The sequence below is a fragment of the Puma concolor genome, chromosome C1 (genome assembly GCF_028749965.1).
Source record: "Puma concolor isolate L17-30 chromosome C1, mPumCon1.1.hap2, whole genome shotgun sequence".
NCBI lineage: Eukaryota > Metazoa > Chordata > Mammalia > Carnivora > Felidae > Puma > Puma concolor.
In genome coordinates, this window is record NC_141674.1 from 93,495,575 (window position 1) to 93,522,685 (window position 27,111).

The following is a 27,111-nucleotide window of genomic DNA, read 5'->3' on the forward strand; positions in this document are numbered from 1 at the left end:
ACGGAAGGGATGGTGGTGTCAAGGTCCTAGGAAATTCAATCTATAGGTTTCTAGAAGTTTGACTATTGATGATTGCTTTTTTTCTTGTAAATCATTAATACAGTTGCAAACTGGGGCTTCTGGGCAGCTCAGTCAGTTAAGCATCTTGATTTCAGTTAAGAGTCAGTTAAGACTCTTGATTTCGTCTCAGATCATGATCTCATGGGTTCATGAGATGAAGTCTCTCATCGGCTCAGCACAGAGCGTTTGGGATCTTCTCTCTCTCTCCCCCCCCCCCCCCCCCACCGTTTGCCCCTCCGCTGCTTGTGCTCTCTCACTCTCTCAAAATAAATAAACTTAAAAAAAAAAGGACTGTTGCAAGCTGATAGAGGCTCATGATAGAGGCATCACTGTGATCTTTATCAGTTAACCACTTTTTTCTCCCTTTCCTTTGTTCTTGGGCAGCCAGGAGTGCTTGAGAAATGTCACACATATCCCACCTTGGGGGGTGGGGGGTAGCTGTTAGCTTGTGCTTTGCCCTCAGCTTGCCTTTGTTTCTCACATCATTTCTAGAAAGAGTTACTAATCAGGGAGCCTGACAAACATTTGACCACCTATTAGAGGCAGAGTGCTACATAAAAGGAAGAACGTGATCTGGTACTAGATTGGTTTGGGCATTCATAAAATAAAGTACTTTACTTATGCTCTCATTTAAGCTTCACAATCTCCCTTAAGATGCCTGTTAACTATTCCCATTTTAGACGTTAAGGGATAATTTGCCCAAGGGCAAATAGCTGATCTGTAGGGGAGCTAAGATTTCAACCAATACGATTCTTTTTTTTTTTATTTTTTTTTCAACATTTTTATTTATTTTTGGGACAGAGAGAGACAGATCATGAACGGGGGAGGGGCAGAGAGAGAGGGAGACACAGAATCGGAAACAGGCTCCAGGCTCCGAGCCATCAGCCCAGAGCCTGACGCGGGGCTCGAACTCACGGACCGCGAGATCGTGACCTGGCTGAAGTCGGACGCTTAACCGACTGCGCCACCCAGGCGCCCCTCAACCAATACGATTCTTAAACCCTTCTTTTTGCACTCTACTTCAGTGTATCAACTGGATATTTTAGTGTGAAAAAAATGGACTTAGCCTGAAAAGGTAGAGGGAATAAAGTCTTATTCATGTTTATATCCCCCATATCCTGTGGCAGTGTTACCTGTGTCTAAATTTTGAACAAGTCCTCAGAATTGTTAGAAGCAAACGCACAACCGTATTTCCAGAAAAAGGGGGTGGGGAAAAGGGAGAAATCAGGCACTGAAATATGACATCTGGCACATCTTGTTCAGTAATAAATGCATTGACTGTATATTCACTTCCTAATGTAACATCATCAAGTTTTACACTACAACCTTAATAGCTGTTAGCCTAAGGTATCACCTTTCCTTCTATACTCAGCCACACTGATTAAGATTAGATCTTCTTGTCTTTCACTCTAGTTGCTGCAAAGCAGTGAATTGTTCAGAAAGGACAAGGCTTTCTCAGTTGAAGGACTGTCCTTGGATTCTGAGGTACTGCCTCAATCTTCACCAAATATTTATCAAGTGCCTACTCTGGATGTGGAACTAGGTTAGGCATCGTTTGAAAATGCAGGTCCTAACTTGACAGAATGATTCATAGTGCTTGTGACTTAAATGCCTATAGGCTAAGGTGTACCCCTTTTAATAAGATTCTCAAATCTCATTTCTAAAAAGGGAAATAGAAGTTTTTGGTTTTCCCCAAATAGTGGAAAGGAATCTGAGCACAAGCCTAAAAAAGGAAATCTTGCCTCAAGCTGTTCAGGGGAAGTTCAACAGGGATATGAGCACTTGTTTTAAAAGTTCCACTCTCCTTATTAGAACACACACATAAATACACACACCAAAGAGCTGTGTGATTTATAGCCAGCAGTGCCCTGGCTCTGGGAGAACGAACAAGAGACCACCACTGCTTCTCTTTCAAATAGTCTCAAAGATTAGGTAGGTAGAATACCTGGGTCTACCAGCACTCCTCTCCAGACCCCTAAACAAAAGCTTAAATTATATGTCAATGACTAAACCTAGCAACACACACACACACACACACACACACACACACACACACATTCTTGTTTCAACATAAAAGAGATGTGCTTTTTTATGTTAAGTAAATAATTGGATGTTCTACTGAAAACAAAAATACAAATTTTTAAATATTCTGTTTTGAAATAAAAAATTCACCCTATTTTAATGAAACCACTGGCAGACTTCAAAGTCAAAAACGGGGGAAACTACAGATTAAAAATATTAATACATAAATCACATTAAGCATCATAATTTTGGATGGGTATTTTAGGGTAAGGTTAGTAACTTTCTAGTAATAATCTTGAGACTATTTAATAGAACTTGCTAGAAAGAGCAAAGAAAAATAGAGATTGACCAAAATGAGTCTAGGTAGGTGTCTTATTGTAAGTCATGTGCCCCCAAAATATTTATAAAAATCCTATTTCAGAAAAATTAAGTATCATATTAGCATTTCTTTTAGAGCTTGGTCAGTAACTAAATTGGCCCTTTCCAACTAAATTTTGAGTTATTTATCTGAAATAGTCACACAGCCCCTGGATGGCTCAGTTGGTTGAGTGTCTGACTCTTTTTTTTTTTTAATTACTTTTTAATGTTTATTTATTTTTGAAAGAGAGAGACAGAGAGAGACAGAGTGTGATCAGGGGAGGGGCAGAGAGAGAGGGAGACACAGAATCTGAAGCAGGCTCCAGGCTCTGAGCTGTCAGCACAGAGCCTGATGCAGGGCTTGAACTCACAAACCGTGAGATCATGACCTGAGCCAAAGTCAGAATGCTCAACCAACTGAGCCACCCAGACACCCCTGAGTGTCTACCTCTTGATCTTGGCTCAGGTCATGATCCCAAGGTCATGAGATTGGGCCCCGAGTCAGGCTCTGCACTGAACACAGAGCCTGTTTAAGATCTCTCTCTCTTTCTCTCTCTCTCTCTCATCTCTCTCTGCCTTTCTCACCCCCTTTACCCCTCTCCCTGGCTCATAAATAAATAAATAAATAAATAAATAAATAAATAAATAAATAAGTAAGTAAGTAAGTAAGTAAGTAAGTAAGTAAGTAAGTAAGTAAATATAGCCACACAAAGGCAAATGACAAAATGCTTTATGTTTCAGTGATTGTTCTTCCTATCCTAAAAGAATGCACCCAAGTTCAACACAGTTTACCAGGGTTTCTGTGTAAGTATAATATAGTGAGCATATGCATAGAAGTCTCAGTGCTACCAATTACACATGAATTGGGATTTTGTAAAAAAGTTCAAACTGAAACTCTTACCAATCTACAGGTAACATAAGAAATTTCTCCTTACTTTATTTCGATAACTTTAGAATTCCACTCCTACAGATACCATATAGCAAAATAGTATCAGTGCTATGTCTCAAATAAAATATAGGTGCTTAATAAATACATGCTGACATATCAAAATAGTTTCTGTGATCCTATCCCATAATGTTCCAGGATTTTTTACCTCAATACCTGGGATTCGTTCTCACCGCTTTGAAGAATGAAGAGGTGGACACAAAACAAAATGAGCAGCAGGCAAAAGTGTAATAGAGTAGGGATGCCTGGGTGACTCAGTTGGTTAAGCATCAGACTTCGGCTCAGGTCACGATCTCGATCTCACAGTTTGTGAATTTGAGCCCCACATCAGGCTCCGTGCTGGCAATTCAGTCTGGCGCCTGCTTTGGATTCTATGTCCCCTCTCTCTCTCTGGCCTACCCTGGCTTGTGCTCTGTTTCTGTCTCTCAAAAATGAATAAACATTAAAAAATCTTTTTTAAGTTTATTAAAGATCAGAAAGGAAGAATAGTATGAAAGCTCTTTTGCAGAGAAGGGACATTTTGAAAGTCAATTTCTGCAACAATAGGCAAGGGTCTTTGTTTTATAAGATTCTGGTCAGCCCTCTCTTCCCTTCTCCCTCGTTCCTTTTCAGGTTCTACCCTTACTAACTAGATAACTCTAGGTGCTGGCTTGTCCATTCCTGATTGGCTCGACTCCATTGTGTGAGGAGTCAGACTATGGTCATACTGTCCCTCATGTAACACAAGTTTTATGGTTTACTTTTGTTAGTTAGGTATTTTGATAGTCAAATTCCTGACGGGAACCTGAGGGGGAGTAGGTGGTGTCTGTTAAGTTCTTAAGAGGAACCTTAAGCCCGAGGGGGTTTGCTGTGGTCAAATGCTCCCAGCATTGTTCCAAAATATGTGTTTTTCCCCCCACCCAGGGACCTCAGGTCCTAACCTTTCCCTCTCTGCCTATTTTATCCTAGCATTTCCCAATCATAATAAAACAATCTAGCTCATGTAGTCATTTACCAGGATCCAGGAAAAGCAGCAACCTATAACAACCCATTTAATACCTTGCTCACTGGTCATCCACCTCTCAGTCTCTGTGCTAAGAAGGTAAACATAGGGGGGTGCCTGGGTGGCTCAGTCAGTTAAGCCTCCAACTTCAGCTCAGGTCCTGATCTTGTAGTTTGTGAGTTCGAGCCCCTCGTTGGACTCTGTGCTGACAGTTCAGAGCCTGGAACCTGCTTTGGATTCTGTGTCTCTCTCTCTCTCTGCCCCCTCCCCCTCTCAAAAATAAATAAACATTAAAAAAAAGAAGAAGAGGGGCGCCTGGGTGGTGCAGTCGGTTAAGCGTCCGACTTCAGCCAGGTCACGATCTCGCGGTCCGTGAGTTCGAGCCCCGCGTCAGGCTCTGGGCTGATGGCTCAGAGCCTGGAGCCTGTTTCCGATTCTGTGTCTCCCTCTCTCTCTGCCCCTCCCCCGTTCATGCTCTGTCTCTCTCTGTCCCAAAAATAAATAAAAACGTTGAAAAGAAAAAAAAAATAAAAAAAAAAAAAAAAAGAAGAAGGTAAACATAGGGCCCTCAGAAAAATCAGGCCTAGAGATTAGGAATGTTCTGGGATACAGGCAGAGTTCTTGAAAAGTTCTTGATTTTCAGGCACAATGTTTAGCGTTGTCAGCTCTTGGGAACAACTACGAAGCTTCCCTGAAGATATTGAAAGTAAAATTCCCCTCTCTGAATTACCTCTGAGCTCAACATTTGAATACATTAGAGTAGAAATACACAAAGTCACCTGAAAGCCACAAACAGACAATGCTTGGATGCCTACTGTCACTGGAAATGAAAACTCAAGCCAACTTTCCAGTACCAGTGACAAAGGAATCTTTTTTTTTTATTTTTTTTAATTTAAAAAAAAAATTTTTTTTCCAACATTTATTTATTTTTGGGACAGAGAGAGACAGAGCATGAACGGGGGAGGGGCAGAGAGAGAGGGAGACACAGAATCGGAAACAGGCTCCAGGCTCTGAGCCATCAGCCCAGAGCCTGACGCGGGGCTCGAACTCACGGAGCGCGAGATCGTGACCTGGCTGAAGTCGGACGCTTAACCGACTGCACCACCCAGGCGCCCCAGTGACAAAGGAATCTTAAAGGATGCTCCTCAGGAAACATACCCCAGTGCATTGCTTTGAGCCCTGGGGAGACATTCTTCCTGATTCTGTATTAATTTTATCCTCTTATTTGGTGCTCTAGGCAATGCATTCATCCAATTCCCCTCATTCTAATTCACCTTCATATTTATGTTTTGATTTCCCACATTGTCTGCCTAGGGAAAGGAAAAACTGGCTGGTCAAACCTATACAGATTTTATCTACATCTGTAAATTGGCATCCATGTTCATACATTGGTCTTACTAGCTTGGTTTCTGTGAGTCCACCCTGAGAGATGGATGTGCTTTCCATTTGCTAACAAAATCAGTTTCCAAGCCTGCAGTGATGCAAATCAAACTTTGGACCACATATTCACCCAAGTAATGCAACCTCTAGAGGCCTCTTGGGAAGTGGCCAACAGACTCTCCAGATACTACCTCTCTCCACTGATGTGAAGTCAAGTGAGCTATGGCCTCCACTTAAAAATTTCTACCCTTAGTATTAATATTATAGCTTTTACTTAAGAAAATCAGTTTAAATACAGTAAAGCCCATTTCAAGTGAATCACAGATTATATTAGATGTTCTGCTTGAACAGCAAATAAACATGCTTGTTAAAAAAAAAAGTTATAATTTATTTAAAGAGAGAGCCTCATTAAACAAAGTGTGGGGTGGGGGGAAGAGCTATTAGAGATTAACAGAGATTTAGACTTTACCCAATGCAATCAATGGGCAACCAAATGCAATGGGGGACACCTTGTTTAGATTCTACTGCATGGGGTGCCTGGCTGGCTCAGTCAGTACAGCATGCAACTCTTGACCTCAGGGTTGTGAGTTTGAGCCCCACATTGGGCATGGAGCCTACTTTAAAAAAATATTCCACTGCAGACAAACAGTGGGAGGCAGAATAATAGCCCCTCCCAAAGACATCCACATCTTAATCCTCAGAACCTGTGAATATGTTACTTTTCATGGTCAGAGACTTTGCTAGTGTGATTATGTTAAAGATTTTTAAATGGGGAGGTTATTCTGGGCTATAATCACTTGGGTCCTTAGAAGCAGAGAACCTTTCCCAGCGGGGGTCAGAGGGAGATACTACTATGGAAGGAAAGTCAAAAAGATGAAACATTGCTAATTTGGAAGGCAGAAGGGGACTAAGAACCAAAGAATGCAGGCTGTAGATGCTGGAAAAGGCAAGTAAACAGATTCTCTCCTAGAATATCCAGAAAGGAATGTAGTACCTTGATGTTAGCCCCAGGGATGCCCATGTCAGACTTCTGACCTAAAGACCTGGTAAGATAATGAATTTACATTGTTTGAAGTTACTAAATTTACAGTAATTTGTTATAGAAACAATAGAAAAGAAATATAAAAACTCAAAAAGATATTTTGAGACAAACTAGGAGATTTAAACAGGGATTGGGTATTAAATGGAGTCTTGAGGAATTAATATTAACTTTTGTTACAGTATGATAATAGTATCTGGGCTACCTTTTAAAACTTTTTGCTAGAGATGACATACTGAAATATGTATAGATGAAATGATACAATGAAAGCTGGGATTTGGTTTAAAAAACTGTCCCTTTACCCCCAAAAGGTGGGGGTATAGATAAGACATTAAAATTGGCAAAAGATGAGTTAATTGTTGAAGATGGGGCTCATACTATTCTATTATTATGTATACTTGAGATTTTTCATAGTAAGTTTTTTTTAAGTGAATTAACTTAGGAAAGAGCACCTGAATATTACAGATCAGCACTGTCCAAAACAATTTTCTGTGATGATGGAAATGTCCTACATCTCCACTGTTCAATGCAGTAGCTACTGGCCATGGGACTGATAAGCACTTCAAATGAGGAACTGAAGTTTTAATTTTATTTAATTTGAATTAATTAAATTTAAATAGTCCCATGTTGGGGCTCCTGGGTGGCTCAGTCGGTTGAGCTTCTGACTTCTGCTCAGGTCATGATCTCACAGTCTGTGAGTTCGAGCCCCGCATCGGGCTCTGTGCTGACAGCTCAGAGCCTGGAGCCCACTTTGAATTCTGTGTCTCCCTCTCTCTCTGACACTCCGCCATTCATGCTCTGTCTCTGTCTCAAAAATAAACATTAAAAAAATAAATAAATAGTCCCATGTGGCTAGTGGCTGCAATATTACACAGTGCAGCTCTAGATATTAGAAGAGAGCCATAATGTCTTGTTATTAGAATTCAAATAAGTAAGCTTGTGAATCAAGTCAGCACACATCTGCTATTTTTGTCTGCCCAGCCTCTCTTTCCCTTTCTTCCTAATACTATCCAGCTCCTACCTCCCACCCTGATCACTTCTGGGGATTTTCTGTATTGGAAAGTGAAGTAGTACCCTCCATCAGTTGTATGACTAGAAACCTTAGAACTGCTATTATATTCTCTTCACACACTGAGGTTTCTGAGAGAGTAAAATCAAAATTAGGACAAAGATGGACAGTCTTGATTCTCAAGTTCTTAGACCTAGTCAACCCTGGGGAGTCAATACCATCCTTACTTTCCCTTGTTTCAGCTGGATAAAAACAATAAATTCCTCTTTTGCTTATGTGATTTTTGAGTCAAGTTCTATCATTTGCAACCTACGATACAATGTCCCACAAAAAACTTAACTCCATTTTTCCGTGCTACCATAATGGTGCACATGAATGTTGTCATGGATACTCTGAAGAGCATTAACAATGCTGAAAAGACAGGCAAATGCCAGGTTCTTATTAGGCCATGCTCCAAGGTCATCATCTGATTTTTAACTGTGGATGATGAAGCATGGTTACACTGACAAATTTGAAATCATCGATGATCATAGAACTGGGAAAATTGTTGTGAACCTCATGGGCAGATTAAACAAGTGTGGAGTGATCAGCCCCAGGTTTGATGTACAATGCAAAGATCTAGAAAAATGGCAGAATAATCTGCTTCTGTCCTGCCAGTTTGGTTTCATCGTACTGACAACCTCAGCTGGTAGCATGGACCATGAAGAAGCAAGATGAAAATACACAGGAGGGAAAATCCTGGGATTTTTTTTCTCTAGGGATGTAATACATTCATGCAAAGAAAATGCCTCACTGGACTCTTAAAAAAAACCCACAACAACAACAAAAAACACACACAAAAAACTAAACAAATGCCAGGGTCACTAGCAAAATAGTAAGATTAATGGCACTGCTATAGACTGAATTGTAACCTCCTAAAATTCATTACGTTGAAGCCCTACCCCCCACCCCCATCTGACAATATGGGAGATGGGGCCTTTAAAGAGGTGATTAAAGTTAAGGGGCACCTGGGTGGCTCAGTCGTCTCCGGTCGTGATCTTGTGGTTCGTGACTTCGAGCCCCACATCAGGCTCACTGCTGTCAGCCCGTCAGCACAGAGCCCGCTTCAGATCCTCTCTGCCCCTCCCTTGCTTGTGCTCTCAAAAACAAATAAATATTTTAAAAAATAATAAAGAGGTGGTTAAAGTTAATGAAGCCATAAGGGTGGACCTCTGAACTGACAGAACTGGTACCCTTATAAGAAAAGAAACAAAGACAGCTCTCTCAGGAAAAGTGAAGACACAGCAAGAAGGAGCTATCTGCAACCCAGGAAAAGTCCTCACGAGACCCCAATCATGCTGGCACCCTGATCTTGGACTTCCAGCATCCAGAAACATGAGAAGGTAAACTTCTGTTGTTTAAGCTGCCCAGTCTATGATATTTTGTTACGGCAGCCCTAGCTCAGACAGGTACCAGTATAGCTCTCCTAGTGCCAGTTACTACCAGTTCTTTCAGGGTGAAGTTGACCCTGATTAGCAAAAATAGTAATATATTGACATTTTATTATTCCATTCCCATTCTTGATTTCAGCTTAGACTGGAGTAGCTTTTCAATTGGTTTTTACTTTTTTTAAGTAACAAAACGCTCTGCCCAGCTATCTTGAATCTCATCAAATCAGAAAAATTCTATCAATATAGAAAAAGTCTTTACTGAGATTAAGCAGCCAGAATTACATTACTAGTAATGGAGAGGAAAAGCTGATAAATCACATAGTCAAATTCATGTGTTCATCCTTTTAACTTTTGACTTTATTCCTTGTATCAACAGGTTAAGAAAGCAAAATTCTCTTACATATTGATTTATAGATAATGTTACAAGCAGCACACAAAACATTGTTTCACAGAGTAATATTCAGTGATCCCATTAAATGCAGTTTTAATCCTTATTTTAAACTAAGTGCAATAATTTAATACAATAAGCTGAACGCACACAAAACTTGTATATCCTGAACTACAAAAGTGGTTTCCACAACCATACATGGTTTTAGTCAAGTACACATTTCCACAATGAACAAGTACTAACAAGTATGTTAATAAAACACTATCCTAAATGCTTATCCTGCCATCAGCTTTTTAAGCAATACCTTCCTGTTACTGAAAACATTTATTTTTAGACGCTTTAATCTAACCTGGGAAAATGAGTTCTCTTAAAACTTGACAACTAGTATATTATACGCTCAAAAGGTTTTAAATCAAAAAAGCCTTCCAATACGGAAGAATTCACATGAAACTTGTAGTTAAAAAAAAGCCAACATTCTTGTTATCTAAAGAAAAGAATATTAAACAACAAATATCTCAAGACAGATAAACATTCCTACAAAAGACTGTATTTTCTTGTTATCTTCTCCCTAAAAAAACACAAACCAGTTCACTATCTTTTAATAACCTCCTAGACTACTATAAACACTCCTACAAAAGACTGTATTTTTTTTGTATCTTCTCCCTAAAAAAAAGCAAACCAGCTCACTATCTTTTAATAATCTCTTAGACTACTATAGTCTAAAAACTTTAGAAGACATGAAACACGTCTTAGCTATCATAGTCGAAGGTGCCCTTTAGATTTCATATATTAAACAGCTACAGTATAGCCTACACCTAATGGCACAAATACCTAATACATAAATACTACTTCATCATTTAGACAGTCAAAAGTCAGAAGGAACTGCATGGTTTGCAAGGTACTTCAACTTACATGTGGTCATTAAAACCCAGTAAGTAATTCAAGTATAGTAGTATAATGGCAGACAATTCAAGGCTCAAATATCACTCTAAAATTGAAGACATGAAAAAAAAAAAATGGAAAACTTTGTGTTCCTCCATCCTTCACCTTCATGGCTAGATATAGAGACCTTACAGTGGAAAATATACAGTTATTATATATGCTTTCCCCAGAAGATAATGAAGCTTCAGAAAGTACAAAAGGTGTCAAGATCCATAGTTTGCCTCATCAAATGCTTTTCTAGCTCGTTTCAATTCTTCATTCATAGTAAGCAAGTCTTTAACCCTAGCAAACTTCCTTGGGTCCTTTCGAATCAAGAAGACGATATCTTCAACTTGTACCCGACCTTGTCTTCCGATTGACATTGCCTTGTGAGTCTATTACAAAGAAATAAATTAATTTTAAAAAATCTAATATTTTACTTTTTATTTGCATTTACTTAATACTGGTGAGTTTGAAGACTTTCTCTTCTATTTATAGCTATTCATTTGTTAATTGTGTTTATATTCATGTCCTTTGTCCACTTGCTACTGTGTTATAGTGATGCTTAATGTTTTATAGACATTTTTTAATACTAATGACATTAAAACTATCAAATTTATTGTTTCTTTTTTTTTGTTTTTTGGTATACCTAGTCTTTGTCTTCATTTGTATAAAATAATTCTATAATTTCGTTGTAACTGCATATTTCGTTTAAGCTTTGTCTAGTAACGAATAAATAGCGGTGAGTAAAAATAAACAAACAAACAGTGGTGAGTTTTCCCCTTAAATTCAAATAAATCTCATCTCCTATCATATATTCATCCTGTGCAAAAACAAAGGTTCATCATAATATTATTTCTAAGGACTAAAAAAGGGGAAATTAAGTGTTTAATAAGGCATTAAATAAACAAATTTGGGTACATCCAACCAATTGATATTATGAAGCCATTAAAAATATTTATAGAATATTATGCAATGACATGGGAAGTGTTCTACTTACGTAAGTGAAAAAGAAGGTTCTAAGACTAAATACACTATATGATTTCAATTTAATAAAGTTTAAAAATATGTGCAAAAAACCAAAAAAGTATTCACCAAAATCTGAGCATTAGTTGTCTAGATGGCAGGATTACAGATTTCTATTTTCTCTCCTGTACTTTTTTATAATTCCTAAATTTAACAAATATTCTTTTTATAAATGGAAAAAAAATTTAATGCATACTCTCTGACAGGAATTTTACTTCTATTATTCTATACTAAGGAAATAATCCATAACACAGGGTAAAAACTCACAAGAACACAACCAAACTCAGTATTCCTATCCCTGTGAATATATCCAAGGAGGAGATGGGAGGAAATTTCATGAATACGATCATATCTATTTAGATCAAAATAACCTACTAACTTATGCAAGAGAGAAATGGTTAAATATATTAGAAAACAATTTAAATGAATTTCATCTAACTACTAAAATAATTGTGATTAGAATGTAGAAAATATATATTATAAAACTCTGAGTAAAAGAAATGTTTACTATGATTACCACTATATGTAAGCACTGTACACATTTTTTTTTTAATGTTTATTTACCTTTGGGAGAGAGAGAGAGACAAAGTACAAACAGGGGATGAACACAGAGAGAGAGGGAGACACAGAATCCCAAGCAGGCTCCAAGTTCTGAGCTGTCAGCACAGAGCCCGAAGCAGGGCTTGAACTTGTGAACTGTGAGATCATGACCTGAGCCGAAGTCGGACACTTAACCGACTGAGCCACCCAGGCGCGCCTTTTTTTAATTTAATTTTTTTTTTTAAGCACTGTATACATTTTTAAAAAAATACTAGAAGGGGAGATCTTACATTAGATAATGGGATTATGGTTAATATTTGTAAATTTTATTCTAGAATCTTATAATTATGTCCTCATAAATAAAATTCAGGAGAAGGTAGAATATTGTGTGTGCACATATACATGAGTGTGTTTGTATGTATATATCATATATATATATCTTAAATATTTTTTTTAACTTTATTTATTTATTTATTTAGAGACAGTACTCAAGAGCGTGACGAGGGGAGTGGCAAAGAGAATGGGAGGGAGAGAGAGAGAGAATGCCTAGCAGGCTCAAGTGTGAACTCCCAAACCATGAAATCATGACCTGAGAGGAAACCAAGAGTCAGATGCTTAACTGACTGAGCCAGGTCATGATCTCCCCGTCCTAAGACAGAGCCCCATGTTTGGCTCCGCGATGAGGCATGGAGCCTGCTTGAGATGCTCCCTCCCTCTCCTTCTGCCCCTGCCCCATGTGCATGTGTGTGCTCCCCTCCCCCTCTCAAAAATAAAATCTTAAAAAAAAAAATAAGGAGTTTCAAATCTATTACTCAATTAACTAAGACAAATTACAAAAAAAAATCTTACCATTTCAGTGATGAACTCTATGACAAGGTCTTCAAGAATATCCACTGACTCAGTATAAGGATTCTGGTCATCCCCAAACCCATACATCATACATCGCACTGCAAAAGAACAATCATTTTTGTTTACTTGAACAAATTTAACAATTTTACCAATACCTTTTTCAAATTAGAAATGGACCAAATAAGACAAGATACTTGTATAAACATATATTATATATTTGTTGTCTGCAAGTATGGATTTTGGTGTAAAAGACTTTTAACCACATTCTCATAACCAACTGTTCCTACAACTGTTCCTACCTGTCCTTCCCTACTAGGAACTCCTGTTCCCTCCCAGCCACTGAACCCTGATATCAATATTCTTTCCCTAATCTCTATTATCTATTCACCAACAACCCCAGAATACCTGTAACTAGGAAACTCCATGCCAGGGACAGGATGAGTAGCAATGGCTCAGCTCTTACTGGGAGTATTCTATGTGTGTATGGAGTGGGGGGAGGGGGGGGAACAGGAGGGGCAGGCAGGGGGGCATTGGAAAAGAGAAGGCAAAATCCTTTCTGATACTAACATAGGAAAAAGGACATGAAAGAAAGTGCTCTAATTGCTTCTTTTTTTTTTTTTTTTTTTAAATTTTTTTTTTTTTTTTTTCAACGTTTATTTATTTTTGGGACAGAGAGAGACAGAGCATGAACGGGGGAGGGGCAGAGAGAGAGGGAGACACAGAATCAGAAACAGGCTCCAGGCTCTGAGCCATCAGCCCAGAGCCCGACGCGGGGCTCGAACTCACGGAGCGCGAGATCGTGACCTGGCTGAAGTCGGACGCTTAACCGACTGCGCCACCCAGGCGCCCCTCTAATTGCTTCTTATAGGAGGAACACGGTAATCAAAAGGAGAAAGCGAACTATGTGGAATCTTGACATTTCATTTCCTAGATCAATGCACTGCTAATAAAGTCCTTTCAGGCTTCAACCGAAAGAACCATAGAAAATGCAAAAGAGAAGAAAAGTCTAATACAGAGTAATAAAAATGGGTGCTAACAGCTAAAACTTACATAGACCTTACTATGTACCAGGGATATGGTTTTAAGCCTTTCACATACATAACTCATTTAAACCTCACAACAATCCTTTGAAGTAGATACTATTATTATCCCTATTCCATATAGATGAGAAAACGGAGGCACTGAGCTAAGTGATTTACCCAAGCTAAGTGATTTTCCACACAGACGTAAGAGATGGAACCTCAGTTTGAATGCAACTGATCTTGCTCCAGAGTCAATATTCCTCCTCTTAACAGTATTACACTTCTTGGTAGTTTAAGGCAGATGGAATCCATGTGGATTCTCATCCTATAGTCTATAAACTCCCAGTTAGTCCATGGATAGGCTCTAAGAAATCCTTGAGGCCTTCTGAAATTAAATGCAAAAATTTTATACACTATTTGTGTGCGCATTTTTCTTGAAAGAACAATCTGTTCTTAACGGTTCAGAAAGGGGTATATAAATGTTAAAAAAAAAAAAAAAAAGGTCACAGGTTGGAAATGTTTTGTATATGGATCTGAGTGGTGGTCATATGTAAATAAGTAAAATTCATTAAGTTGTTCATTTAAGACTAATACAATTTATTTTAAGTACAGTAAAGAAAAAAAAGGAACTCCTAGGACATTTCTAACGGAAGACATGAGGGGCACCTGGGTAGCTCAGTTGGTTAAGTGGCCAACTTCAGCTCAGATCATGATCTTGCAGTTCATGGGTTTGAGTCTCGCGTTGGGCTCTGTGCTGTCAGTTCAGAGTCTGGAGCCTGCTTAGGATTCTGTATCTCCCTTTCTCACTGCCCCTCCCCCACTCCTGCTCTGTCTCTCTCTCTCTCTCTCTCTCTCTCTCTCTCTCTCTCAAAATTAAATATTTTAAAAAGTTAAAAAAAATAATGAAGAAATGAGTACATTAAGAATAATTTCTATTTAGGAGAAGCAAAAGCTGGTAGAACTGAAAAGAGACTAGAATAGATCAAGCCTAGGGAAGAAAAGAAAGGGGTGACTTGGAAGTTAGCCTGGGACAGAGGTATCCCTAGAGTTTAAACTGGTAAGAGCCTTTATGTCCAGATACAGGGAGTAGAAAACAAGTATTTTTTTTTCTCCTTTAGATTCTGACAACTTTGCTTTTTTTTTTTTTTTTTGAGATAATTTCAGACTTACAGAAGAGTTACAAAAAATAGTAGAGTTCCCAAATACCCTACATCCACCTTCCCCTTATTTTAACATCTTACATAACCAAAGACATTTATCAAAACTAAGAAATTAACATTGGTACAAATATAGAACTTACTCAGATTGTACCAGTTTTTCAACTGATATCCTTTTTACATTTCAAGATCCCACGTTATTTAATTACCATGCCTCTTTACTTTTCACTGATCAGTGACAGTTCCTCAGACTTTTCTAGTCTTTTATGACCTTGACACTGTAGAAGACTCCTGGTTAGTTATCTTGTAGTGTTCCCCAATTTGGGTTTGTCTGGTGTTCTTTCATTATTAGGCTGTGGGTACCCATTAGTAGAAAGGATACCATAGAGGTGATGTGCTCTCTTAACTGACTGAGCCACCCAGGCGCCCCTGATGTGCAATCTTAATGCATCACGTGATGTTAATATATATTACTGGTGATGTTGACTTTGATCATTTAGCTAACATTTTAGACATTACTTGTCTGCCAGGATTCTCCATTGTAAGCTTACTATTTTTCCTTAAATATTTTGAGTAAGATACTTTGTCATGAACATTTTAATGGGCATAATTCACCAGTATGTATGTAAACTGCACTTGGTTAAAAGGTTTGTAAAGATACAAATACCAGTGAATGCTTTGAAACTTTGTGTTATAGTAGCAAAAAATTTTTTAAGAAGAAGATTTAGAACAGATCTTGGCCAGTAACATATCAAGATTCAGGTAAGACCAGAAGGCTGTGAAGATTCCAAATTCTTATCATCACAAAAATAAAGCAATTCAAGTAGAACAAAGGTTTCTGCTAACAATTGACTATGCAAACATCACACTGAGATGCTCTAGTGTGGGAATCCCCTTCTTATGCTGATTAAGAAGCAAAAACACATACAAATGGAGTAAACAGTATCAGAGATGGATTAAACACTGGTCAGCTTTAGGTGAGAAATTGAGATATGGAGGATTTGAGTCATTAAAAATATAAAAATAAAAAGACATACTGCCTGCAGTTTCAAGAGCATTTGGAAATGACTGAGCCTGACCCAGCATAAATAAACCATATATTCATTTGTTAATACTCAGCCATAACTATATGTAAAGGACACAGGTTGGAGAGTGCATTCTCACAGTGCCTTTCATGGGCTGGCTTTGACCATCACTAGACACAGCAGCTCTTCCACTTACTTGCCAAAAAGGGTCAAACCTGTCTATTGAGGGAATACACTAGAGAACCAATCAATACATTATAATTTCCATGCCACTGTAATGCCTTACACTGTTCACCATTTTTCTGTATTTTCCAATGCCTTAGTCCACAGCCCCAACTTAATTCCTACCCTCAGCACCTGTTCCAGGATCCATTATAATTTTTGACTTACAGTCAAAGGAGTCCCTGCTCCTACTGCTGCAATAGTAAAGGACATAAAAAGTAATGGAGGTATGTTCTTAGTCCCTGAGTTGAAACACTGATCACATTTCCTCATTTTAAAAAACTGTGTATTAAAAAAAAATGTGGGGGAACCTAGGTGGCTCAGTTGGTTGAGTGACTGACTCTTGATTTCAGCTCAGGTTGTAGTCAGTCCCAGGGTCATGGGATTGAGCCCCAAGTTGGGCTCCACACTGAGCGTGAAGCATGCTTGAGTTTCTGTTTCTTTCTCCCTCTCTCTCTCTCTCTCTCTCTCTCCCCCCAGCATGTGTGTTCTCCCCAGCATGTGCGTTCTTTCTGTCTCTAAAATAAAAATTTTTCAAAATGTGTACACACAAAACCCACCTACCCACATACAAACATATAAATTGGGGTCAGGATCATTACTATCCATGATTCACAAGTTAAACAATCTTACAGGCAAGTCTGAGAATATTGTCCCTACAGGGAAACACATTCAGAACATTAATCTACTTTGAACAAACATGTCCAAAAGTTTTTATCATCTATAATTAAATCATTGTCAAATATTACTTACATTCTTTAGAAAAAAGTCTCTTCCTTTTACCCTGTCCACCTTCTGCACCTCCTCCAATTTCTTCACTTTCTTCCTCAAACTGTAAGTTAAAAATGTATATACAGAAATGTCAAGCACTGCATTTGATTTTTAAGCAATTAACATTAATTTTTTTCCACTTTCAACACTAATTATCATGCCAGAAAGCCTAAAACATGCAGCAAAAAAATCATGAAACCTTAGCATTTCAGGAGCCTTAAAGACTATCCAGTCCAACTTCCCACTCAATGCAGGAATGGCTCTCCTACAGTGTCCCTAACAAATAATTTTACTGCCTCTGCTGGAAGCGTTTCAATGACCGTACTTTTTTTTTTTTTTTTTAAACCAACTGGTTAGCCTATTACTACACAGTTTTACTGTTAAGAGTGAATCGAAGTAAGTAAAACTATCTTTATTTTTTATTAAGCATTGCTTATACAGTGCCAGGAACTTTCTTCAAGTAAGCCTTAACCCCATTTTACGACACGAAAACCAAGGCTCAAAGTTAAGTAACTTGCTCATAGATAATAGAGATTTTGAAACACAAATTCCCTGACTTTCGGTCCATTATTCCCACTACTTTACAGTAAGTATATAGTTTTGTTACTAGTTGAAGTGTTGGTTCATAATGAGAGCTAAAAATAATTAGCTTCGTCCTATGATGATTCTCCAGGCGATTCAAAGAGTGTCTGACAAATAGAGACCAAAAGCAAAGGGCAAGGGGCCACCTTCCCACTCTTCACGTCCTGCCCCACACACTAAGAGATGAATCGGGAGGGAAGGGCTAGCACGGCGTGAAATCCCCGAACTCTCTCCAGTGAATTCGCGAAGGAAAACCTCGAGTGACTCTGAACTCGAGTTCCACTTCTGCACCCCAGGGAGTGAAGAAAGGACTGGGTTGTAACAGTGGTGGTCACTCACGGTAGGATCTTCCTCCTCGTCTGCCATGCCACCAGCCAGCTTACAGGACTCAGCCGCCTCGCTCCCAGCGGGTTTTACTATATCCGCGGCCTCACTTCCGGTGACGCGCAGGGAGGGGCGGGGCGAGACGGAGCCTAGTCCCGGCCGGCCAGCTGGGGTGGAAAATGCGCGGAGACAAGCTAACAGGGGACCCAAGCCGAGTTTAGGGAGAGAGGGATGAGCTCTAGGCTCTGTGTTCAAGATCACAGATTAATTAAACATTCGCAAAGTAAAGGGGGCGTGTATCTCCTTGTGACCCTGAATTTGCTTCTACATATCGAATCACTTCTTCCTGATTTGGGGCTGTGTAGTTATGCATCGTTGGGGGTCCTAGCAGTCCTTGGGCTGCCCGAAGAGTGTACTTAAACGATTTTAACAACTTTCAATTACACTATTATTAATTGCCAAGCACTATACCGGTTGTCGGGTGTGTTTTTCTTCGCTACTAGTTTTTAAGGGGGTGATACTACCCCTTAGACTGAGGATTCAATATTTGTGCGGAGTTTTTTGATCAGAACAGTAATTGGGAAAAACACGGGCGTTAGAAGGCTAAAGGTAGGGATATAAAATGTTATGCAATGCAAGACACGATACCACACAAGGAAAAGTTGTTCCACAATGTTTCTGAATGTCCTGCTAAACATTCATGCAAGTGAAAAATCTAACTATCTGAACCTAGAACCTTTGTTAAAATATAGACACAAAGCATGTCCTATGCTTTTAACTTACATTTAATTTTCTAGGAATGAAACTATGAGATAATAGAAAAAAATATTTATGGGTCTCTGCTGCCAGTTTCTGGCACAGAACTCCTAAAACCCTTGAAATTTCCTTGGTGATAAGAGCATAGGAGCATCTTTTGTTCTTATGAGGCAATTTAGGATGGGATCCTAGATGGGGGCTGGTCACCAGAAAGACCAAGCCATGATTAGAAGGTTGGGGTTTTCAGCCCCAGCTCCCATTCTCCAGATGGGGAAGGGAAGCTGGAAATGTAGTTAATAATTGATCATGCCTACATGAGGCATAAAAATCCCAATAGTAGGGGTTTTGGAGAGCTTCCAGGTTGGGGAACATACCCACCTATGAAGAGAATGACACACCCCCAACTCCACAAGGACAGAGAAGCTCTTCACTTAGGACCCTTCCAGACCTTGCTCTCATCATAGGCTGTTCATCTAAGTAAATGTTTCCATTAGTTCTGTGAGGTGTTCTAGCAAATAAATCCAAGGGGGAGGAAGTCATGGGAACCTCTGATTTATAGCCAAGTTGGACAGAAGGTGGGGACTCTGGCACCTACTACTTGTAACTGGCATCTAAAGTGGGAAGCAGTCTGGTGGAACTGCACCCTTAACTCGTGGGATCTAATTGAATTAAATTAGACTTGAATTAAATTGAATTAAATTGTAGGACACCCAACAGTGTCACAGAATTGTTTGCTGTGGGAAAAAAACCCACATTTAGTGACCAGAAGTGTCAGAAGTGAAGTGTCCTGTGTGAAAGTAAAGAGGAAAGATACACAGGGAGGAATGAACCAGAGTTTTTCCCAAAATAGCAAGTACCATAGAAGTGGAGAGGTGTATACTTTGTTTTGTTTGAAACTTACCAAGAGCTGTGAACCATTTCAGGAAATAACGTCACCAAAGGCCAAATCACTTGTAATAATTTGGGTAGCCCATACTCACTGGGTGATAATGCTTTTGTAGCTCCCACATTCATTGTGATTCTACATATAGGTCCAAGCATCTGAAACCATTATACTCCCTACTGTAGTCATGCCTGAGCATTCACATATTGAAACACGTATTATAATTCACTGTCTGTATTTTACCTTTATATTACATTAGGGCATTATATATTATTTTTAAATTATTGGGTAGTTAAATACATGTGTTATTTATTGCTGTGTAACAAATTCTCTCCAAACTTAGTGGCTTAAGGCAAACATCTATCACATAGTTTCTGTGGTTCAGGAATCTGGGTGCAGTTTAGTTGGCTCAAGGTCCCTTATATTGCAGTCAGGGTGTTGGCTGGGGCTGCAGTCTCATCTGAAGTATTGATGGGAAAAGATGCACTTCCAAAATCACTCTCACGGTTGTCAGCAGGATTCAGTTCCTTTAGGTTGTTAGACCAAGGGCCTAGTTCTTCATTGGCTATTGCCAGAGGCCTCCCTCAGTTTCCTGCCACATGGTCCTCTCCACACAGCAGCTTACAACATGGCAGCTGGCTTCAATTAGCACAGGTGAGGGAGAGAACCAGGAACATCCAAGACACAGAAGCCACAGTTGTTGTTGTTGTTGTTGTTGTTGTTGTTTTGTAACCTAACCTTGGAAGTGACATCCCATCACTTCTGTCCTATTCTGTTTACTAGAAATCAATAATTGCAGCCCATACACAAAAATAGGGGATTACATAAGGATGAGTATATTAGAAGGCAGACATCACTGGGGGCTCTCTGAGAGGCTGCCCACCACAGTAGGTTATATTATCTGTGAATGTCATTGCAGAATAATAAAGGAGACATTATAATACTTTTGTTATTTAAGAAAGATTATTGAGTCTGATAGGGTTGAGAACTTCTGTGTTAGGTAGTGATGAAACTCTGGGTTCAAGTATAAAACATTCATAGTGTCAGCAGACAGATAAAATGTGCCAGATGCAGACCAAGAAGTACTATGCAGCAATCAGAAGCAATAGACTAACAACATGGACAGAGCTTAGAAACACAGCACTTAAGTTTAAAAAGAAACACAATGAGATCTATAACAATACCATTTATGTAAATTAAATATACATACACACAAAAAATAGGAACAAATGAAAAAGCATAGACATTAAATACATTGAAAGGTTGTGGGGCAATGCACAGATAAACAGCAAGTGAAGGACTTTGGAAGGGCCAATTTCAATACTATGTCATCAACTGCAGAGCATCAATAATTCAGCCTTCAAAACCTGAGATCCAGAATATATAGGGAAGAACATGCAGTTATGAGCAGATCAGAAATAAAGCACAGAAAGTGAAAAGTCCTGGTGTGCTTCCATAAGATGTTTTGGGTGGATTACCAGAGTCAAGTTTGTTAGGTGGGGATGCAGGAAATGAGGCTGGAATGAAGCTGGAGTTAGAGTGTGAAAGGCCTGGAATGTTCTCTTCAGAGACTAAACTTCACACTGCAGAGTTCCTGGGAGGTCTTTAGGCAGAAGAGGCATATGACCTTATCTTTTTTAAAAAGATCACTTTAGCAGGGAGACCTAGGATGAGAGATGATTAAAACCTGAATTACAAAGAAGGAACTTTCAAAGGTAGAATTTGCAGGACTTTGTGTCTGAATGAATCTGAGAGCTGTGGAGAAGTTTACATACAGATAGATGGAATGTGTTATTAATATAAGTTGGAAAGTAAAATGGGAAAGCAACTGGGGGTGGGGTGGGGAGAATAAAATGAACTCGGTCTAAGAGTCTAGAGATGTCCTATAGACAGGCCTGGAAATCCACAGAGAAATTAGAACCAAAGAAAATGGCACTGGAGACATCAACACAAAGGCGATAGTTTAAAGACTGCACAGGAGGGGCGCCTGGGTGGCTCAGTCAGTTGAGCGACCGACTTCGGCTCAAGTCATGATCTCACGGTCTGTGAGTTTGAGCTCCACGTCGGGCTCTGTGCTGACAGCTCAGAGCCTGGAGCCTGCTTCTGATTCTGTGTCTCCCTCTCTCTCTGTCCCTCCCCTGCTCATGCTCTGTCTCTGTCTCAGAAATAAATAAATATAGAAAAAAAAAATTAAAAAAAAAAAAAGACTGCACAGGAACAAAGTCTAAGAAAGAAGGGAGCCAAAGAGCAGATCCTTAGAAACAGTACATCAGGAAACAGAAAGACAGAAGGAATGGTTCAGGAGGTAGTGTTGAAATAAATCTCTAGGCCCACGATGGAGCCATTCCCGCCCCTGGTGCCATGTCAGCAAACGGAAACTTAAATGCTCTATTTTACCGGAAATGCAGCATATTCCTCAGCCAATCCCCAAATGCCAAGCAAACTCTGGGCCTTCTTACTCCAACCAAGGTTGACTATCAGCCAGCCAATCAGATATTTTAATTTTTCTTTCTTGTTCTTTATTCTTTATCCTATAAAAAGCATTCTTCCTTCCACCCCATTTTGCAGTTCTTTGATAGGAGACTGCTTCATTAAGTGTTCAAATCCAAGGCCTTTTACTAAATCTCTTTAATCATCTTTAATAGTAGGAAAAGATAAAAGAAGAATGATGAAAATAAGAATATATTCTGAAAGCCAAAAGAAAAAAATTCAAAAAGAAGCAAGTGGTCAGGAGTGCTCTGTGCCACAGAGATTAAGGGTTTAAGAGATTTATATTTTTTTAATTTTATTTTTTATTTTTTAAAATTTACATCCAAATTAGTAAGGGTTTAAGAGATTTAAAACGACGCCTTGGATTTTACAATTAGGAGGTGGTGGAATAATCCGGACAAAATAGTTTGAGGGCAATAGTGAAGGCAGATGCCAGATTATAAGTGGTTAAGGAATGAGTGTATAGTTGGACAGTGAAGGGTAGAAAAGCAAGGAGAGGAAAATAGCCTTAGAGGGCAGTAGGGTGAAGGAAGGTGGACTTTAAATAAATGACTACCGAATGAGTAAGGCCGTGAACTTGCACCAGACACTTAACTGCTAGGAAATCCAGGTTTTCGTTATGGCAAAGAAATGGAATGAGCTTCTAAAGAAAAGGTTAATGACAAAAGAGATCTGTTCACAAAAGAATGGAGTCCATAGAGAGGCCGACAGCAGTAGCTGACAGAAAGAAGCAGTAGAGCTGAGTTGTGGGAGAAAAATTTGGACAGAAAGGCAGTAGGAGGGGCTATCAGAAATGAGGAAAGCAGAGGCTGGGTGGTGCGCTTGAGGCATGTAGTAGTGATGGGATGGGAGAGGGCAGGCAGGGAGTACCAACTAGACCCCAAATCCAGAAGCAGTGCAGTCCCACACTCACCCCGCCCCCACTCTCACCCCTACACCCCAGGGTACAGACCTCTGCTACTCACTGTTAGGGGCTTTAGGGAAGTAGTGTCATTTTTTTTTTAAGTGGCTTTCAGAACTTCCACAATAATCTTGTACAATCTTAACCACATGTTTGTTTACTAAAGAACACCTATACTCCTTGGTTCAACTAGCAGGCTCTGGGGTCAGATAAATTGGTTTTAAAATCCTAGCTGTATTACTTACCAGCTATGTCACTTTTGAGACCTTACTTGACCTCTCAATACATCCCTTCCTTATCTGTGAGATGGAGCTTATAACAGTTACTAACCTTATAAGGTTATTATGAGGCTTGGATGCGTTAACACCCATAAGACGCTTTGAGTTGTACCTGGCAGGTAGTAAACATTCTGTGAGTGTCAGCTGTTTTTGTTCAAGAACCTATCTTTTCAGCAGTATCTTCTATTCTCCTTCATGAACTCTACATTCTAGTTCCACAAAACCACATTCAATTGTTCACGCAACAAATATTTAATAAGCACCTATAAAATGTGCAGCGCTTGTATGGGACTGTGGATAAAATGAAAAACAATGAAAATGCACAGTCCCAGGCTCACAAACCTTACAGTGTAGCGGGGGGACATGAACTAAATAGATATTGTATGCTCTGATAGTTTATGATGGGGGAAGGCAGCCCAAGAAGGTCAGAGATGCCTTTCTTGAGCAAGTGAGGTTTGAGCTGAGACCCGAGGGATGAATGGAGTTAGTCAGTGAAGGAGAAAGGGAAGAATACGCTGTGCCCACAAACTTGTCCTGTGCTTTCCTTTCTCCAGGCCTTTGATCACTGTTCTCCTTTCCCACTAGAATACCTCTTTTTTTATTGAAATGCTACATGCCTTTCCAGCCCAGCTAAAACATCTGCTTCTCCACTAAGCCTTCCCTGGGCTCTCCAGCTGAAAGCACTTTCTCTTTTACACTCCCACAGCACTTAATTTTCATTTTCCTTCTCACTTTCTACTGTATTTTCTGGTTATTTGTACACACAGCTTATCTTGTCTAGTAAATCTTATTAAAAACAGAGTGTTTATCATTCATCTTTGAGCTCCCAACGGCTAGCACATTCCTTAGGCTTAGAAGTCCTGGAACAAATATTTGTAGCATAAATTAATGCCTGTTTGACATCCCTTTTCAAATATGTTGTAATTCAAATGAAGCTATTGTGGCAAGCTGTGCCTTTGGGAATGAACTTACTCTTTGGTTAGACCAGAATGCCATAGTCATGGTCCCAATACTGATTAGTGTTCACCACAGTGACCACAACAACCCTAACAAACAGGCCACTGTTCTTGACTGGCAGGTGTTTGGCAACAACTGCCTGTCTTCTCATGGAGGCTGAAATGAACTGAGGAAGGACTGTCTGAACTGAGTCCCTAGTCAGTGGGGCTCTATTTATTCCTTGCAGTTTGGCTGCAAGAGCCAATGGCCCGGATTTGACCTGATGTGAGGCTATGATGCTTTCCACAGTGACAGAAACACTAATGCTTGGAACAAAACCATCAAAGATTAGCATCAGTGGAAACTATCCTAATTTGAGGCAGTGTGAAGACAAGGGGAAGGGGGCTTTGAAGTCAGATAGACTTGGGTCTGGATCCTAACTGGACATGTGATGTCACCCATGTGCCTTCTTTAAGTCTCAGGTTTCTCATTTTAAAAATATTCTGCAGGAGCTCCTGGGTAGCTCAGTCATTTGAGTGTCTAACTGGTGATTTCAGGTCAGGTTATGATCCCAGGGTCATGGGATCGAGCCCCACATAAGGCTCCATGCTGAGTGTGGAGACTGTTTAAGATTCTCTCTCTCTCCCTCTCTCCTCATTCTCTCTCTCTCTCTCTCTCTCTCTCTCTCCCTCTGCCCCTCTCCCCACTTCGTATTCTCTCTCTTTAAATAAAAAAAATAAAAAATAAAAATAACCTGCAAAACAGTTGTGAAGATCAAAGATAATGTCTTTACATACATAATGCCTGTGCTTTATTAAATGTGTTTATTCATCTATCATCCCCAATACAGTTTGTTCCCTGAGAGCAGAGACTCCTTTTTGCCTCTATTCCTGCAAAATCTAGCAAAGTGCTCAGCACTTTGTACACACTATGTACACACATAGTACACACATTTTAAACAAATGAACAACAATAACAACAACAACAACAAAACAACAACGGTAATAACTAGCATTTATGGAGCACCTACTTCATGCTAGCTATTGTTATAAATAGTAATTCATGGGGCGCCTGGGTGGCGCAGTCGGTTAAGCGTCCGACTTCAGTCAGGTCACGATCTCGCGGTCCGTGGGTTCGAGCCCCGCGTCGGGCTCTGGCCTGATGGCTCGGAGCCTGGAGCCTGTTTCCGATTCTGTGTCTCCCTCTCTCTCTGCCCCTCCCCCGTTCATGCTCTGTCTCTCTCTGTCCCAAAAATAAATAAAAAACGTTGAAAAAAAAATTAAAAAAAAAAAAGTAATTCATTTAATACTTCAACAACCCTAGAAAGGAGCAACCAATACAACCCATTTTAAAGAGAGAAAACAGAATATAATATTTTTAAATATAAAATTCCTAATATAGCAGATTTTTAAACAAAAATCTGGTGAGATTAATTTTATTCAATAAAAAAACATAAAATGCTTTATAAAACCTGGAAAGGAAAAAATGTGGTAGAGAGAGAAGAAAGGACATAAATGTAAAAGTGGGAAGAAAGAGTAGGAAGAAGAAGAAAGACACATGGAAAAAGAAGAAACAGAAATGTGTAAATTCTGAGCGGTGTAAAAAATAACTACTTAATCAGAGTAAGACTTTGTGGTCTATCACTGTCCTTTGAAATAGTAATTAGCCAACTACTCAATTACTCTTCTCTGCCCTTCAACTGTGATTCTTTTGTCCTCAAACTTTATTCCTAAATTCTGCGAGTGATGGGGGAAAAAAGACGTCTTTCAGAGAATGACAAAAAATTGGAGTGGTTTCCATCTAGTATAAAATGAGGAGATAAAGTTATCACCAAAAGAGTAAATGGCATGAGGGGCCCCTGGGTGGCTCAGTCAGTTGAGCATCTGTCTTTGGCTCAGGTCATGATGTCACAGTTCACGAATTCAAGCCCCATGTAGGGCTCTGTGCTGACAACTCAGAGCCTGGAGCCTACTTTGGGTTCTGTGTCTCCCTCTCTCCCTGCCCCTCCCCTGGTTGCACTCTGTCTCTCTGCTTCTCTCTCTCTCTCTCAAAATAAATAAACATTAAAATATATATATTTAAAAAAAGAGTAAATGGCATGAGCAAAAACTGTGAAAGCAAAGAGCACATATGAAGAACACAGAAAAGTTTTTTCACAGTTGAAGCTTGAAGTATACACAGAACAATGGAAAATGCTGCAAGAAGGCCATGATAACAGCTAAGGAGTTCAACAATATTTACCAGGCGGTGGTTGCTGTTACAAGAAACAACAGTTGTGATTTGGAGCAAAATTTTCCAGTCCTCAGTTCAGAAGACCAGTATTATTGTTTGAGTGTGATAATGGGTGGTCTTAGGCTAAAGCTCACTTTATCTCTAAAATAGGGTAATAAGGCACTTGTGAGGATTAAATAAGATCATACAACAAGGTGTGTTTGGCTTTTGAAATGTCAAAATGTCATACAAATGTACATTTCACTTCTGGAGGATAAAATTGATGCTTAAAGAAGACTGAAACGGTAAAATCACTAACATGATGGCTGCAGGATTGAAAAGGGAACAATCTGAATGACATTCTGAAAAAAGTTAATTGACTCAAAGATAATTTACAAATTTAAACTTTAGTGATTAGGGGAAAAGGCATATTAACCCTAGAAACTGGGAAATTGGTGAGAAGGAATTGCGTTTGGCTTTAAACATTTCAGATTATCAGAAGAACATCTATTAGAAATGTAGGATTGGAGCTTGGATAGGACATCGATTTAAGAACTCTACAAAGACGGGGTGCCTAAGTGGCTCAGTCGATTTAGTGTCTGAC

The 27,111-nt window shown here is 39.3% G+C and overlaps 1 protein-coding gene and 1 pseudogene across 1 annotated transcript; one reads left to right on the forward strand and one right to left on the reverse strand.

Annotated features, from left to right (window-relative positions):
* The first annotated feature begins 8,157 nt into the window (after window positions 1-8,157).
* Window positions 8,158-8,600, forward strand: LOC112864709 (small ribosomal subunit protein uS8 pseudogene; annotated as a pseudogene).
* A 960-nt stretch (window positions 8,601-9,560) lies between these two features.
* Window positions 9,561-18,162, reverse strand: TAF13 (TATA-box binding protein associated factor 13). The gene is made up of 4 exons (XM_025934920.2): window positions 18,068-18,162; window positions 17,129-17,207; window positions 12,950-13,047; window positions 9,561-10,929 (listed from the first exon to the last, which is right to left on the reverse strand). Exons 1-4 carry the CDS (start codon window positions 18,092-18,094, stop codon window positions 10,759-10,761), a joined length of 375 nt encoding a protein of 124 aa, XP_025790705.1. The 5' UTR covers window positions 18,095-18,162; the 3' UTR covers window positions 9,561-10,758.
* Between the last annotated feature and the right edge of the window lie 8,949 nt (window positions 18,163-27,111).

Bases quoted from the DNA above. Each gene is read 5' to 3' on its own strand.
- TAF13 (XM_025934920.2), bottom strand. From the start codon at position 18,094: ATGGCAGACGAGGAGGAAGATCCTACC. The intron at 17,208-18,067 runs GTGAGTGACCAC...TTTAACTTACAG, and splicing joins ACGAGGAGGAAGATCCTACC to TTTGAGGAAGAAAGTGAAGA. The intron at 10,930-12,949 runs GTAAGATTTTTT...TCTTTGTAATAG, and splicing joins TAGAGTTCATCACTGAAATG to ACTCACAAGGCAATGTCAAT.